General features: G+C 45.5%; 1 protein-coding gene across 1 annotated transcript in view; it reads left to right on the top strand.

Moving 5' to 3' along the window:
• SHH (sonic hedgehog signaling molecule) overlaps window positions 1–15,842 on the top strand; it is a 33,059-nt gene extending 17,217 nt beyond the window's left edge. The window contains exon 3 of the mRNA XM_080974202.1: window positions 13,887–15,842. Within this exon, the coding sequence (XP_080830328.1) occupies window positions 13,887–14,590 (704 nt within the window). The 3' untranslated portion in view covers window positions 14,591–15,842. The remainder of the gene's footprint in view (window positions 1–13,886) is intronic.
• Window positions 15,843–16,209: the final 367 nt, after the last annotated feature.

Raw genomic sequence — 16,209 nt, 5'->3', positions numbered from 1 at the left:
CAATGGCCGAGTGCTGGTTTCATGACTGAGAATGCGATGAGGAGATTAAAAAACCAAAGCGGTCCAGGCAGGGGAGGTTCTCTGAGCTGCCATCTCTGTTTGCAAAAAGTATGATCCCGGAGATTGGAATGCAAAAGAGGCGAGCTGCTCCCCCCCCCCCCCCCAGGCCTGAATGACTGTCAAGAGGGGAAAGGCACCGTATAAGAGACAAGACGGATGGGGGGGGGGGAGAGAGACTGAGAGCAAGCGCCTCCATTTCAATTTCAAATACACATCTTGAGTGTTTTGGAAAAGTGTCTTGGTCTGTGCAAATAGCTCTTGGAAGGCCTTTGGTGGGGAGGGGGCGGCAGGGTTGTATAGGGTCTTCTTTTTGCAAAAGTATGCGTGTGTGAATTGGCATAGAGGGCCCCCCCACACCTGAACAAATAGGGGGCCCGAGGGGGCGGCAGGGTGGAGTGTTGGAAGTGTCCTCTCTTCTGAGAGTGCCTCCCTTTTATTGCACAGATCAGAATGACAATGCTGGCCTTTTATTGGATTTTAATTAGAGAACCCAAATAAGGGCCTGCTCAAAGAAGCAGATTTTCACACCTCCGCCAGCTTGCTGGCATGTTTACTGAGTTGCTACACAACTGGACCTATTCATCAGGCCCCTCTGAGTGTGCAAATAAAGCCTAGGCTGAAGAAGCTGGGACTTTGGGGGGAACGGGGTGGGGGCTGGCGGGGGTGGGGTGGGGAGGGAGGTTGTCTGAAGGTGTCAGGAACTTTTCTTTTTGCTTCCTCGCAAAGGGCGTCCTTGCCTCTTCTTTGGCATGTCCCCCTCTTCGAAGATTTCTGTTCAGTTCCTTCCCCATCCTCCACTCCCAAGCCGGGGAGATAAAACTGTTAGCCGATCAATACCAATCTGTTTTGTTTTGTTTTTCCTATTTTACCCCTTCCTGAGAAAAGGCATTAGGAAAGGTTCCAAGGGTTGATTTCGAAATGTAATTGCTCAGCCGGCTAGCCACAGAGGGAGCTGAGCCACTGGCTGCCCCAACCCAGCCTGCTTTTAGGAGGAAATTTGCTCTGGAAATAGCCCACTCAGGAAGGAAGAGGGAACTTGAAAGACAGAGAGGGAAGATGGGTTTCAACATCCTGGCTCCGTTGAAACCCAGCGTGGCATTTGACTTCAGCCAGCTCACGCAGCTTATTTTGCAAAAGCTCTTGATGTTGGAGGGTGGGACCGTGAGGTAATTTTAGATACTGGACCGAATGGTCATATGGGGAACCCTTGGCAAGATGTGTCTGGGAATCTTTCCCTAGTGCATCTGAGCATCTTCCTTCTCACTCAGTGAGGCCCTGCACATCCTCCCTGGACACTACACCTGATGTTGAGGGGGGGTAGGACACCCTTCAGATGTTGTTGGACGCCACCTCCCATCATCCCTGACCATGGACCATGCTGGCTGGTGCTGATGGGAGTCAGGGTCCAACATTAGAGGGTGCCATCTTGGCTACCCCTGGGGTAGGAAGGCTTGTACTCATTATCTACCATGATGTCTCATGTCTGGAAAGTATGGCAGAAGCACTCAGTTCTACTTTTTCCTTTGGAGAGAAAACTGTGAGGGCAACTTATGCCCACATCCTGCCTTCTGGTGCTGTTTTCTGAGAGTCCGGGGTGTCCAGCGATCTTCAGATGGGTCTTCTTGGCCCACCCTTTGAAACTCTTTGTTGATTTCCAAATGTATACCAGTTTAACTGCAACAGCTTTCCCAGAGGATGGTGAGAATTGTAGTTTTGTGCAGGTACTTGATAGTTCTCTAGTTGATACCCATAGTCATCCCTCTTCCTCTTCCTGACTCACCAAGATTTCTGGGGAGATGGAGTAGTCAGTCTAAGACTGCAACACTATGCGCACTTACATGGAAACAAAGCCACAATCTTTTGTTTCAAGTCCCAAATCTGCCTGCTTCCCTCCTCTTTAATATTTTTCTGCAGTTTGGATGCGCTTGCAAAGTGCAATTCTGGTAAGATCCAAACTACCTGCAACCACGTGCAATTTTTATATAGATTTGTGACAATGCCACAAATGTGACATGTGTCTCAAGTCCTTCAGATACCTACTGAGAGCAGTGCCCCTTCCCTGGAAATAAGCCCCACTGAACACTGTTTATATTTATTGGTTAATTAACTTTGTAACTCTCTTCCCACAACAAAAAGTCCTGAAGCAATTTACAACACCATGCAACTTACTTGTGAGTAACACCTACAGGATTGCACTGTTTGTCTTTGGTGTAGACAGGTTGCTGCTTCTATGACATTCAAGGATGATGGTACGGTTCTTAGGGTATTAAGCAACCTTTGAGTCTTTCATTCCAGTTGACTGAGAAAAGGTCTGGCAGCTGCTAACTGTTCCTGAGGCTCCCCTCTGGTGCCTGGCTACCACCTTTCTTCATGTGTCTAAGCCGGTTAACCCACAGTCAAGAGCAGCTTTAAACATAGCAATGAAGCTGGAACCCAGATCTCCTTGGATGGAATGTTCTGACTTGTGATATGACTCCATTTAGATTGCCAGCAGATGGGCTGATCCAGGTGATTCAGAAACTGTGGTCCATGGACCACCAGTGGTCTGTGAGCTTCATTCAAGTGTTGTGTTTCAACAAGTGGCTACTTGGTTGTGCCAAAGGTTACACCAAAAATGTGGGTTTGGAGTTGGGTTTTTTGAAGTAGGAGAGAGAGGCACAGAGGTGTTTCGGAAGGCAGTTCCAGGGATAGGAAGTGTTTATGGCACCAGATGCATTAAAATTATCATCCTGTGGTGGCCTTTCAAAGAACTACATCCTGGTGCATGTTATTTCTGAAAGTCCCAGTGTGTTGGTACTCAATAGTGGCACCATGGAAATGGTATCTCTATGTCATGGGGAAAACACTTGTTTCCAAACAAGTGTGTTTGGGATCATGGCGTGCTTTTTATGTTCTTTCTTGTCCAACTCGTGCAACAAACTGAGTGTTGACTTTGAAGTAGGGAGACTTGCTGAGTTCAAATCCTTTTTCATCCATGAACTCTCTGTGTAACCTTGAGGAAGTTCCTCATTCATAAAACTGTAGTATCTGTCCCCTTCCTTGGATATCTGCTTTGACCATGAATAATTACTAAGGAGAACTTGTGATGGACTATTATTATTCCTGGTCCTATGGATACTAAGGATTTTTTTTTTTTTTAATGTTGTAAAATTGGCCCATGTGAACTATGGTGATCCAAAGCAAGGCTATATTGAGGGCACAAGGTTAAGTATCTCCTCCAAGTTTTCTAAGGAGCTGGGATTTCATCTCACAATCTCTGGGGGTGGCTGCTGTGTCTTCCGTGAGAGAGTAGCTTGACCCTGGGTGAATTTGGGGTGTCGGTAAGCAAGAGAAAGTCCTCAAAGGTTTTTGATCTGAATACAAGTATTCAGCAAGAAACAAAAACCCACATCTGAATCTGAATTTGAAAACTGCTCCTTGTTTGAGCTTGAAAAGCATTTGTTTGAGCTCTGATGTTTAACTTCCTGGGTAGAGCCAGAGACCCACCCAATATGTTTGGTTTCTTTGGAGAAAGGTGTTAAATTGTTTCAGGCAATAAATATGTCCAAGGAAGTTGGTATATTACAGTAGACATGGTATTGGCTGACGTTTATGAGAAGGAATTGAGGCTTCAGGTTCTGGGAGAGACAGAAGACTCTTTATTTTCTTTGTTCTCCTGCCCTTCAGTATTGAAAGAGAATCAGCTCAACACAAACGTAGTCAGTCAGCTCAAGACGAACACAGTCCGTTTAGCTTGGGCTTGGCCTTATGTTACAAGAGAGTGAAAAGGCTCATGTCCAGGCAAAATGCAAGAACATTCAGTCAAAAATCCCTGCTCCAAAGATCTTACAGTCTTGATTTGGTGATGCAGGGGACAAGGCAGGCTTGGGGTTGGGGGAAGGACAGGTCACAAAATGACAGACCAGGATAAATAGTGTCTTTATTTCAGAGATGGGTAGGAAGAAATCTTGGTGTGCACACCTTTTAGTGGCTGCATTCATCTTCTCTGAGCTGAGATATGCCTGTTCAAACTGGGCCAGTAATGGGTCAAATTAAAAGTGTGCTGACATGGGACCTGTGAAGCCATTAGGAGGACCACAGATTTTGTCTGCTGTTTGAAGCAAATCCGAGGGCACAAGGTCCCTCTTCTCCCTGGCAACTGCGTTTCCATAGTAACAGAGTTTCAGTGGCTACCGCAGAGTACAGCTCCCTAGTTTTATACTGCCCCTACATTATTCCATCAACAGTTGCACAGGTTTTATGTACATATATATGCTTATAAAATTTATCGCTCTTACACACGCACACGCACGCGCGCACACACACACACACACACAATGTAAGGATTGTAGTCAGCTAAGTCCTACCCACTGTAGAACCATTGGCATGACTTAACATGTCTACAGTGATACCTCGGGTTAAGTACTTAATTCGTTCTGGAGATCCGTACTTAACCTGAAACTGTTCTTAACCTGAAGTACCACTTTAGCTAATGGGGCCTCCTGCTGCCGCTGCGCCACCAGAGCACGATTTCTGTTCTTATCCTGAAGCAAAGTTCTTAACCTGAAGCACTATTTCTGGGTTATCGGAGTGTGTAACCTGAAGCGTATGTAACCTGAAGCATACGTAACCCGAGGTACCACTGTATTGACTTTAGTGGGTCCTTAAGTGTAGGTGGCGCTCATGGATTTGCTTGCTTTGGACGAAACAGAAATATGAGCCCCTCCAGTCAATGCTTTTACTGCAGTTACCACACAGCTGCACTCAATGCCTGGTGCAATGATGATGATAATTTATATCTGGCAGATAAATCTGATAGAGACAGCAAAATGACCCTAGGGTGAGAGTTGGCTCGCTGAGGTCATTTGGCCGGCCACACCTTTTTGCTCTTTTAAGACATTGCAGAGTGGCAAAAGAATGTTTAGACTTTATTTTTGAAAGGTGTGTGTGTGTGCATTGTATAGATGCAGATATATAGGATGTGATTTTTACATGTAGACTTCATATATTAGTGGGAGAAGCTGTCTTTTCTCCCAAGTAAGTTCTAATTTTACGCAAGAACAGGAACATTGCTTGGTACTTAACTTTTAGCAGGACTGGAGCCCTAATCTGCAAAGGTCAATCCTCTATCTTGAAGAGCGATCAGAAGATGGTCAATTTGAAGGACTGTCTGCTGCATAGATAGAGGTCCATCAGAAGGGAGACTTGCAAAGGGCTTTAAATTGTCCCATCAACAGTTTCAGCACCTGGACGGCAGACTAAGCAGGGATGGAGGTCACCTGTCCATTTGCAAATTTTACACTCGTTGGTGTCTTCATTTTTTGTGCTGGCGAATCTCCTCTTCTTTGGTAATGTGTAAATGGCCACCCTAGCAACTTTATATGCATATAGATTAGATCTGGAATTAAATACAGTGGTACCTCGGGTTACAGACGCTCAGGTTACAGACTCCGCTAACCCAGAAATAGTACCTCGGGTTAAGAACTTTGCTTCAGGATGAAAACAAAAATTGCGCGGTGGCAGTGGGAGACCCCATTAGCTAAAGTGGTACCTCAGGTTAAGAACAGTTTCAGGTTAAGAACGGACCTCCAGAATGAATTAAGTTCTTAACCAGAGGTACCACTCTATACAGATAATAAAAAATTATTACCAAAACCAAAGCAAAACAAATCACAGAGACAGACACAGAACCACAAACGTATAAATAATATTTTCACAGTACAGATTTAGCTGATGGAGTGGAGTAGGAGGCACCTATTTAAAGTATGAGTTGTTCTGAAGAATAAACAGCAAATTTATTTGTTTTTTATCCTCCTGCCTCATCAGTCCTCCCTCCTAAATTTCCTTGATTCCAACAGTCACCCATGTATATTATCTGCCACAGGAAGTATGGCAGCAATATACGTAGTTTTATTTGTTGGGCACTGGAAAGGCAAACATGAGTCTTGTGCAAAACCGTGTGTGTGTGTGTGTGTGTGTGTGTGTGTGTGTGTGTGTAAGTATTGGACAGCAAGCAGCTGAATAGTCTTCTACTGGAATCAACAGAAGGGGTTTCTTTAAAGCCGACCATAATTGCAGCAGGCTGGGGCAATTTCAAAGTAGGCCGCAGCTAGCGGGGAAGTGCTTGAAAAAAAGTGTTCTGTTAGCTACAAAAGAAATCTTCTTTTGAGCATAAATTTCAGTGGGGAAAGGGGTGGGGTTGTGGGTCCCATGGGCACCAGATGAGGTCTATAGAGGCACAGGCGCACCTGCAAGTGCAGCACTGGTGACCCCCGGTTTATAGGATGGATTTTTGCATGTGCAAATAACTGGTTGTTTGACAGAAGGGGAGAGCGGGCAGGGCATATGTGCTCAGCCTGTTTAGGAAGATAAATCTCCTGCATGAACATATTATGGCCTCAGACCCCAGGGTCAGTCAGGAAACCTGGCCCAAAGTGTTTGCTCTTGACCATGGGCCATTCAAGCACGGCAATAGCTGAGGTGAGGCCAGCAGATGGCTGCTCCGGCTAAGGAATGTTCAGAAACAAGCACGCAACCCAAATGTGGTGTGGTGGTTAAACTGTTGACTAGGACCTGGGAGGCCAGGGTTCAAATCCTCAGTCTTGAAGCTCACTGGGTGATCTTGGGCCAGTCACTTTCTCTTAGGCCACCCTACCTCACATGGTTGTTGTGAGGAAAAAATGGGGAGCGGGAAAACCATGTGTGCCACTTTTGAAGAAAGGTGGAAGAGAATTCTAATGACGTTTTTAAATTTGTGACATAACAGTTTTTGTTTAACAATGAGGGCTTCGTTTTAGAATTGGAACATTTCTGGTTTAAAAAACAACAATACAGTGGTACCTCAGGTTACATACGTTTCAGGTTACATATGCTTCAGGTTACAGACTCTGCTAACCCAGAAATATTACCTCAGGTTAAGAACTTTGCTTCAGGATGAGAACAGAAATCAGGCAGCAGCGGCATGGCAGCAGCGGGAGGCCCCATTAGCTAAAGTGGTGCTTCAGGTTAAGAACAGTTTCAGGTTAAGAACGGACCTCCAGAACGAATTAAGTACATAACCAGACGTACCACTGTAATAATCAGCAGCAACTGGTGCCCTTGATATTGTTCCAAACATTACCCACTTGGCAGACCAAAGCAGCACCCACACAAATGTTTCCTTGGCTCAGGGTGGATTTTTCAAGATCACTATCTACACGCTTGAAGTGTTCATGGAAATTAAAAAAAAATCCCCTTTTGATTTCTGTGAGTGGCATTCAGCTCTGTTTTGCTCGGAGTAGACCTGTTGAAATTCATAGACCTAACTTAGTCATGTTCATTCATTTCAGTGAGTTTAGTTCAGGCATAGGCAAACTCAGCCCTCCAGATGTTTGGGACTACAATTTCCATCATCCCTGACCACTAGTCCTGTTAGCTAGGGATCATGGGAGTTGTAGTCCCAAAACACCTGGGGGCCAAGTTTGCCTATGCCTGGTTTAGTTGAATAGCTCCCTATGATTGTGAGCATGGCAGGGTGCTTATAGGGGTGGGGGGATAGTGTGGAAGGCTAACTAAGGGGGGCACTTTTCCATTAGCAAAAGATGGAATGCATGGCTCAGAAAAAGGATAGATTTGCCCATTCATATGTATAGATGCACATTTAGAAAGCACTGCTAAAGCTGAAATATAGCTACAACACATGATACCACCACAATCAGATACCCTGTGTGTCTGATAACAATTACTGGGCCTTTTCCATCTTCTCTCCCTTTTTACAGTTCTTGATGGACTTGAAACTGAGAACTCTAAAAAAGAGTTGCAGGGCACATGTTCACCTGGTGTTTACTTTTGACTAGATTGCAGTTAAATCAGCTTGGGATCCAGGGCTAATTCAGTCCCTCCTCCTCTCAGAATGACCCGTGTGTTTTTTTTAGGTGGGGAGTTTCTTCCTGTGCTCCTCTTGCCTTCTAGCAAGGGAGTCTGGATTGCTCTGAACCTCCTGAGTTGAGATGTATAGGGTTTCAATGTTCATTATATAACTAGGTTAAACCTTAAGAGCATAAAAACTGGCCTATTCAATGTACATATTTCTGATTATAATCTTTAAAAATGCACAGAGCAAGACAGACAGTGTTAAGCATTGAATTGTTGTTGTTGTTAAGACATTTTAAAATATAAGTTCAGTCAACAAATTCCGGTCACCGGGGGCCTGTTTTTGATTTGATTCATCATATCCATTCACATGCAACTCTTAATTCAATAATAATAAAATATTAAACTGAGGGAGGGGGGAAATAAATGGATCCCTGGACGTGAAACCCTGTCTATAAACTCTAGCTTAAGTGAGCTGATTTTAGACTCTGGACTTAATGCTCATGTACAACCCCAACCCCACCCTTTTGATGCGTTTTCCTTCACTTGCTGAACTCGAAAATGTGGTGAGCCCTGCTCTCCTACTGAGTAGGGCTCAGGACTTCGGCCTCACGATTGTTCCCTGACAGCACCATTGCATATAAATGTGGCAACCCAACCTTAGAAGCAGGGCTGGATTTAGGTTTGATGAGGCCCTAAACTACTGAAGGTAATGGGGCCCTTTATATGTCCAGTTGTCCTTTGTCAACAACAAATTGTCGCTGTTTTTGTGTTGAATATGTGCTATATGGTAATTTATGGACCTAATAGGTATCTAAAGCCATTTGCACATAACAAAATATGTACTTTATCAATGTAATTGTTGAAAAGTCCATGTAGAACGCAAAGTCCATGCAGAATGTAGGCACCCTATATATAGAAATGAGCAAACTAGTGATATTTTAGGGAGCAGGCAAGGCCCATTACTTACATCACAGGAGCCTACACAACACAAAACACTGTTGCTGTATGTAGGCCTTATTCTATTTGTTTTTTATCTTATATTTTGGAAATGTACATCCAGGTTGTTTTTCCTTTAATTTTTTGGGGGCCCCCAAGAGAGTAGGGCCTTAAAGGGACCCCTGACCATTAGGTCCAGTTGTGACCGACTCTGGGGTTGCGGCGCTCATCTTGCTTTATTGGCCGAGGGAGCTGGCGTACAGCTTCCGGGTCATGTGGCCAGCATGACTAAGCTGCTTCTGCAAACCAGAGCAGGTACACAGAAATGCCGTTTACCTTCCCGCCGGAGTGGTACCTATTTACCTACTTGCACTTTGACGTGCTTTTGAACTGCTAGGCTGGCAGGAGCAGGGACCGAGCAATGGGAGCTCACCCCGTCACGGGGATTCGAACCGCCGACCTTCTGATCGGCAAGCCCTAGGCTCTGTGGTTTAACCCACAGCGCCATTTAGCTTATACGTAAATCTGGCTCTGCTTAGAAGGACAGCTGGTTTCACACCCTTGAGTTCAAGCCTGGAATAGGAGAGACATTCAGTTCCCTTTACATTTTAAGTTGCTCACAGCACCAAAATGCAGCCATCCTTAGAAACGTTTACTTCCCTGAATTTTGCAATGCAGTTCTTCAACCCAAAAATGCGTGTATGAAGGGGCAAAGGGCATATATGAAAGAGTTGCTAAAATAGGGAAAATATAAACATTTTCAAAATGGGGTGGGTAAATGTTATTAATGGGGGCAACGGCATCCAAAGATACGAACACTAAAACGCTGGCTGATTTTCGCGAGTTGCAAACTGCTGCAGAAACGAGCTGAGCTTAAGAGTGGAAAAACAAGAGACATCAATGAAGCCAAACTGACAGATCCTCCCGTCCCGAGTGAAAGCCAATCTGTGTCCCCATCGCACACCTTACACCGGCAACCCCGGGGCAGGTGTCTCCAATGTGCGAACTTTAAAGACAAAAGGGAAAAGGGCAACGCTGCCTTGGGTGGGGTTCGCCTCCCCCGCTGCTTTTCATTGTAATCACTTTGTGTGAGTAGCATCTGGGCAGCTGAGAAAGGAGGAAGAAGGGAGAGCCCCTTAACACTTTCTCTGCTCCTTCTTTCATTCCACTGTGATGCGTGCTAACTTCATAGGTAAGGGAGCAGGTGTATAAACATGCACGGGTGGGAAAGGAACAAGGCGGGAGGGAGATTAGATTTCAAAGCTTCCTAGCCTGTCCTGGGAAGGAGGCAGGCATGTTTTGCTAGAAACTCCTCGTCTGGCATTATAATGCACCTCCACTCAGCCCGGCATTGTTGCCAATGGTAGGGATTTTCCCAGCATTTAATCTTTAAAAAAAGGGGGGGGAGGCGTAGTTGCAAGGCTCAGAACTACACTCTTGAATCTGGAAGCTGGTCTCCTCACCCCAGATATGCAGAGGTAGACCATGGCTGTTCTGACCCATTTTAATTTAGCTGGTGATTTAGCATTTAGCCCAGGCATCCCCAAACTCGGCCCTCCAGCTGTTTTGGGACTACAACTCCCACCATCCCTAGCTAACAGGACCAGTGGTCAGGGATGATGGGAACTGTAGTCCCAAAACATCTGGAGGGCCGAATTTGGGGATGCCTGATTTAGCCTGTTCCAATGTACCAGTGAGGATAAAAGCAGGAAGGGCTGCGGTTGTGGCAATAAGAGTTTTGTGGGAAATGACGGCAGCAAGCTCTGAGAATCAGTAATGTGGCCGCAGCTGGGATTTTCCCAGTCTCACCTAGGCACCGAGCATTTAAATACAAAAAGGACAGGCAGGAAGTAATCAACCTGAGATATTTAATACCTATGTCCAGTGGTGAGGAGACGAGGCTTTCCTTACGCACGTTCCAAGCACTCCCTTCTTAATTATTCCTCTGGCATTCAAGGCAAGTTCCTGGGCTGATCCCTACTCAAATTAAATCCTGGATTTTCCCTTGCACTTAGGAATGTATTAGAATCATAATTACAAGTAGTGATCTAGGAGCAGACATGGACCCCAGCCAGAAGGAGAGGGAGCTTTGCAGAAGCAGCTCCACTTTGGTGCAAGATTAGCAGCAAGGTGAATAAGCTGCAGGCCAAAGTGAAGGCATCTGCTTGCAGGGCCACCTGAAGGCCCATTGGCCCATATATACGATATACGATATCTTTGTTGTCATTGTCCCAGGCAGAAGAATGAAATTGAAAAACTACATAAAACATTCAAAAACCCCTAAAAACCCTGAAACCCCATTTTAAAATGCACTATACTATAGAGACCCCTTGTGCTGCGTTTAGAACCAGAATTGCATTTGTGTAGAAACTGTTTCTCAGGCGGCTAGTCCTGGCCTTTATAACCCTATACTGGAGAGCCAGTGTGATGTAGTGGTTAAGAGCGGTGGACTCGTAATCTGGTGAACCGGGTTTGATTCCCTGTTCCTCCACATGCAGCTGCTGGGTGACCTTGGGCTAGTCACGCTTCTCTGAAGTCTCTCAGCCCCACTCACCTCACAGAGTGTTTGTTGTGGGGGAGGAAGGGAAAGGAGAATGTTAGCCGCTTTGAGACTCCCTAGGGTAGTGATAAAGCGGGATATCAAATCCAAACTCTTCTCTTCTTATACCTTCTTCCAGAAGGCAGAAGCTGAAAGAGATCATTTCCAGGTGCGTACTATCCTGCGCTATCTCTGCCGCTTTCTTATGGTGCCTGGCAGCATAGATTTGATCTAAGGTGGGAAGAGTGCACCCAATTATTCTCTCTGCAGTCTTTACAACCCTGGACAGCATTGTTTTTTCCCTGGCCGTGCAGCTCCCAAACCACACACACAGACCATAAGTTAATACACTCTCCACCGTGCAATGGTAAAATGCCATCAACAGGTCCCATCACTCTCCTGCTGCAGAGCAGAGGTCCCCCAAAGGCTCCTGCACCTGTTATCTCGCTCCCCCACACAGGGGATGCAATAGAAGCAGCATAGTGCATTTGTTGGAGTCACACAGAGCCTCTGCCCCAGCCACAAAAGGATGACTGTGCTCTGCTGGAGGGGATTGAATGGCAATACTCTTACTCAGGGACCATCTTCAGGAAGGAGTAGTGAAGGAGGAGTCAGCCCAATTCTCTTAGTGAGCTGCCAGAAAGCCCTTTTCATCACAAACGTCAGTCCTTCCCAGGGCCAGCTCCAGGTTTGACGAGAGCCCTGAGCAAAGCGACAACAGTGGGGCCTCCTGCTGCGTCAGTGTGTCGTGGTGCGCTCTGGTTGTGGTGGCAGCACTTCAGGCAATGCTGGGCTGGATCTAGACACGTCCAGAAAGCGTTTCAGGAAAATGCGTTGTAAACCTCAAAGTGGGATATATCACTTGGCGAAAGATGGAACCCCACAGCGCCATCTGGTGTCACAGTGTTATAACACATATAAAATGCTTTTTCTTTACTAATGTAGCCTGGATGGCTGTATCTAACCACCCTTTGAACTTCCCCAGTGCTGTAGTCTAGAGCACAGGTGGGGCACCTTCCCCACCAAGTGGTGTGTGGTACCAGAAGCAAAAGTGAGCTGAGCAGCCAATGTATCTCTTTCCAGTGCACCGTAGGCTGGTTTCTACACAAACTCACTCTCTCCTCTCTTTCCTCCATCCTCACCTCCAGGAAACACTACTGAGTTCAAGGACACATTCCAGGCAACCACAAACACTCAAAGAGGCAGGGCTGACTAGAGGGAGAGAGTATGGCTTGACCTCAGGATCCTCCGGCCATCAGTCAACATTCTGTGGCCTCTGAGGATGCTCGGCCCTCATTTTTCAAAATACCTATTTTATTGATTTATCAGAAACATAGAATTGTTGGGGGGGGTTAGACTCCCCCACTTTTTAGGGTTCCTTCCCTACCGAATTTATGTACTTCTGCAAATAATGGGTACCCCTCACCCCACAAGCCTGCTGATATTGCCCACTTGTGCGTGGAAAGTTCCATTTTCGATTTGTAAGAATTGGCTCTCACAGCCTGAACATCAGAAACTCTTGTTTCTGGCTTTGAGGGACAGAAAAACTTGCAGCCAGGCTATCTTGTAGGGAATATCTTCAGCTGTGCTTTGTTACCATCTTGTTGAGTAATATTTTTTGGTTTTAATGCTGTTGTTGTGCTTTACTGGAATATTTGTACCCTGTCTTGGGAAACTTTGCGTTGAAGGGCAGTTTAACAACAACAACAACAACAACCACAACATTACTACTATTATTCTCATCACCACCTTACTATTAGAGAAGCCACAGTAGAATTAGTTCCGATGCTTCCAATGTTTATTTTAAATTGAGCCAAATTTGAGAGGGACCTATTGACTTTGGTGCACATTATATCAGAACAATTGGCTAGAGAGTTACAAAAGCCTGTGTCTCTCAGATCCCTGTTCCTTGTACATTCAACTGCGTTGCACCATGTGATGTCATAGAAATTGTGCAGAAGGAGGAGCTAGAGAGATACAGGGTGGCGGCAGTTTAGTATCCCTGATAACTCTGAGTTTCACTTGTGTTGTTGCTAGGAATTGCTTGTTGTTGTCAGGCTTCCGGGAACCGGCTTCCTCCCCCGTGGCACTCAGAATGGTGGTGCTCCCAATTAAGGATCCCACCCGCTTCTGTCCCTATTAATCTACATCACTCCTACATCATGTAATCTGAGCTTGTACCCGCTGTGCTTTCTGTTCTGCCACTTTCTGAGCTCTCAGTGACTTTGGAGAAGGCAGCGTTCACTTTGGTGAACGTTGCCCAGAGACTGTGAATCTGTTAACCCTCTCTCCCCCAGTATTTCTTCTCCTAGCTGTTCCCCATCCAGTATTTCCCAGCTTCTGCCTTCTGAACTATGTCCCTCTGCAAACCACTGATCCAAATCTATACTCTCCTCCTGCTCCTGGTAAAATTCAGGATCCGGATTTTGATAGGTCCCTGACAATTGTCCCAATTTGTTCTGTTTCTCATTGGTGCCCTTGCTTTCTTCTAACACTCCTTCCCTTCTTCCACCTCCAGAGAACTCAGTGGCGGCCAAATCGGGCGGTTGCTTCCCTGGATCGGCCTGGGTGACCCTGGAGCAAGGGGGCACCAAGCTGGTGAAGGACCTCCACCCTGGAGACCGGGTCTTGGCGGCTGATGTGCAAGGACAGCTGCTCTACAGCGAGTTCCTCGCCTTCCTGGACCAGGAGGAGCCTCCCGTCCGCAAGCTTTTCTACGTGATCGAGACCCGACGGCCCCGGGCGCGCCTCTTGCTCACGGCGGCTCACCTGCTTTTCGTGGCCCCGCCGCAGAACCACTCCAAGCCCCAGCCTGTTTTTGCCAGCCGTGTCCAGCCGGGGCAACGCGTCTACGTGCTGGGCAAAGGGAGCCAGACACTGTTGCAGGCCGAGGTGCGCAGCGTGTCCCTGCAAGAAGAGGCCTTGGGCGCCTACGCCCCGCTCACTGCTCAGGGCACTATCCTCATCAACGAGGTGCTGGCGTCGTGCTATGCGGTCATTGAGGAGCATAGCTGGGCCCACTGGGCGTTTGCCCCTTTCCGAGTCACTCACGCTCTCCTGGCGATGCTGTACCCCAGCGGCCTCTCCTCCCCGGTCCTTTTCCCAGCCGCTGCCCTGGACGACGCCCCAGCAGGAGTCCACTGGTATTCCCGCCTCCTCTACCACATTGGCCGCTGGGTATTGGATTCTGAGATGATACACCCACTGGGCATGGCCAGCTGAGGGGGACGGCTCTCCACACCCCACCTTGACCTGTCATAAGAACAGAGAATCACCTTAGGTAAACTTCTTGGTGTTGTGAGCCACTCTGAGCATGGTTTACCATGGGAAAGTGGCCTGCAAGTGAACAATGACGATGATGAAAATAGTACAAAGGGCGGGGAGGGGAGAAAACTAAGATGAAGAAGGAAAGAAAGAAAGAGAATGAAAGACTTTAAAACAATAATAATAATAATAGTAGGACAGTCCAAAGTAGACTTTAAGGAGCAGGAAGAGCCCAGGAATACCCCCCCCCCCCCAGTTTAGTTGAGAAATATATATATTTTTTATTTGATTTCTATTTTGTTGTCTGTTTGATTGTTTTGTTGTCCTCATCTCCTGGATATTTATTTGTTTGGTATTTTGAAATAGATGTTTTAAAGGATATGAACCCGACCTTCAAGAGCCTTAAATAGTTTCTTTGATAATTTATTATCATGTGAACTGTACACTCAACGGGGAGAAGAAAATTATTTTGCAAGGCCAAGCAAAAGTGCACAGAGTTCTATTTTTCTATGTGTGACACACGTCCAGACTTTCCAAAAGTAAAACTTCTGTCCCTCCCATCTGTACGTTGCTTTGCTCTTCTACAACAGCGAGTCCTGGAACAAACGAAAGACATACTACTCCATAGACAGGGGGGGAGGGGGTCCGTAAATTATATTTTTATACACAGAATTGTAAATTCAATTTTTTTTTAGAGAGAGAGAGATCAATACTTAACAGTCACATTTCATTTTTTTTGAAATAGTGTAAAATATAAGAATATATTATTTTAATTTAAATAGTATCAAATGTAATGTCAGCTTCTGTATTGTTTCTAATTGTCTTTGGAAATATTTTGCTTTGTATAAAAGATAACAGCCACCCCTTTTCAACCACACTCTTGGAACGCAAGACTGTTACACACACCTTGATTCATTTGCAAAACTCTGGGGAGGTGGGGGAGAAACTCTCTTATTTTTACCTTCAAAATCAAGAAGAAGAAATTTATGAGAAAATATTTTTTAAAAAGCGCACATGTTGGCTATTATGTGACAATGGAGAATAGTTTGTACAGAGGAGGGGGGGGAAAGGATGTTTTGCATTAATAAACTGATAAATAACCGCTGTCAATTTACTAAAATGTATTTTTGAATATTTTGTAATAGTTTTAATAGTTTTATAGAAATAAAATGTGCCATGCACAGTCTGGTTAGTATATAATAACAAAGGATTCCTGGTGCATCACATTGTTTTTTTCTTTTTAAACTGCTGTTGAGGTAGGAAAATGTGAATATCTGACATCAACATTCCAAGGGCTGCTGTATGGCCAAAGCTCTCTCGTTATTACTTAGTCCCCTTCTCAAATAACGTAGTCACCTTTGAACACTCCCGTGGCCATTTCCAGAGCTGTGCTAAAATCTCTGATCTTTAGGTAACTGAAGATGGATGAATCAGTCAATTTCAGTTTCTCTAAATTTCTGCAGCCATCTGCATTTTTTTTAAAAAAAAAATAATACTCATGAAGATTCATCAGTATTTTAGCGTAAATTTATCCCAATGTACACATTTTTATATGCGATTTTGACTAATATACACAT

The sequence above is a fragment of the Podarcis pityusensis genome (assembly GCF_964106645.2).
Source record: "Podarcis pityusensis genome assembly, chromosome: 12".
Classification (NCBI taxonomy): domain Eukaryota; kingdom Metazoa; phylum Chordata; class Lepidosauria; order Squamata; family Lacertidae; genus Podarcis; species Podarcis pityusensis.
The sequence above is the reverse complement of the archived record's forward strand: the minus strand, read 5'-3'. Positions and strand labels throughout refer to the sequence as shown.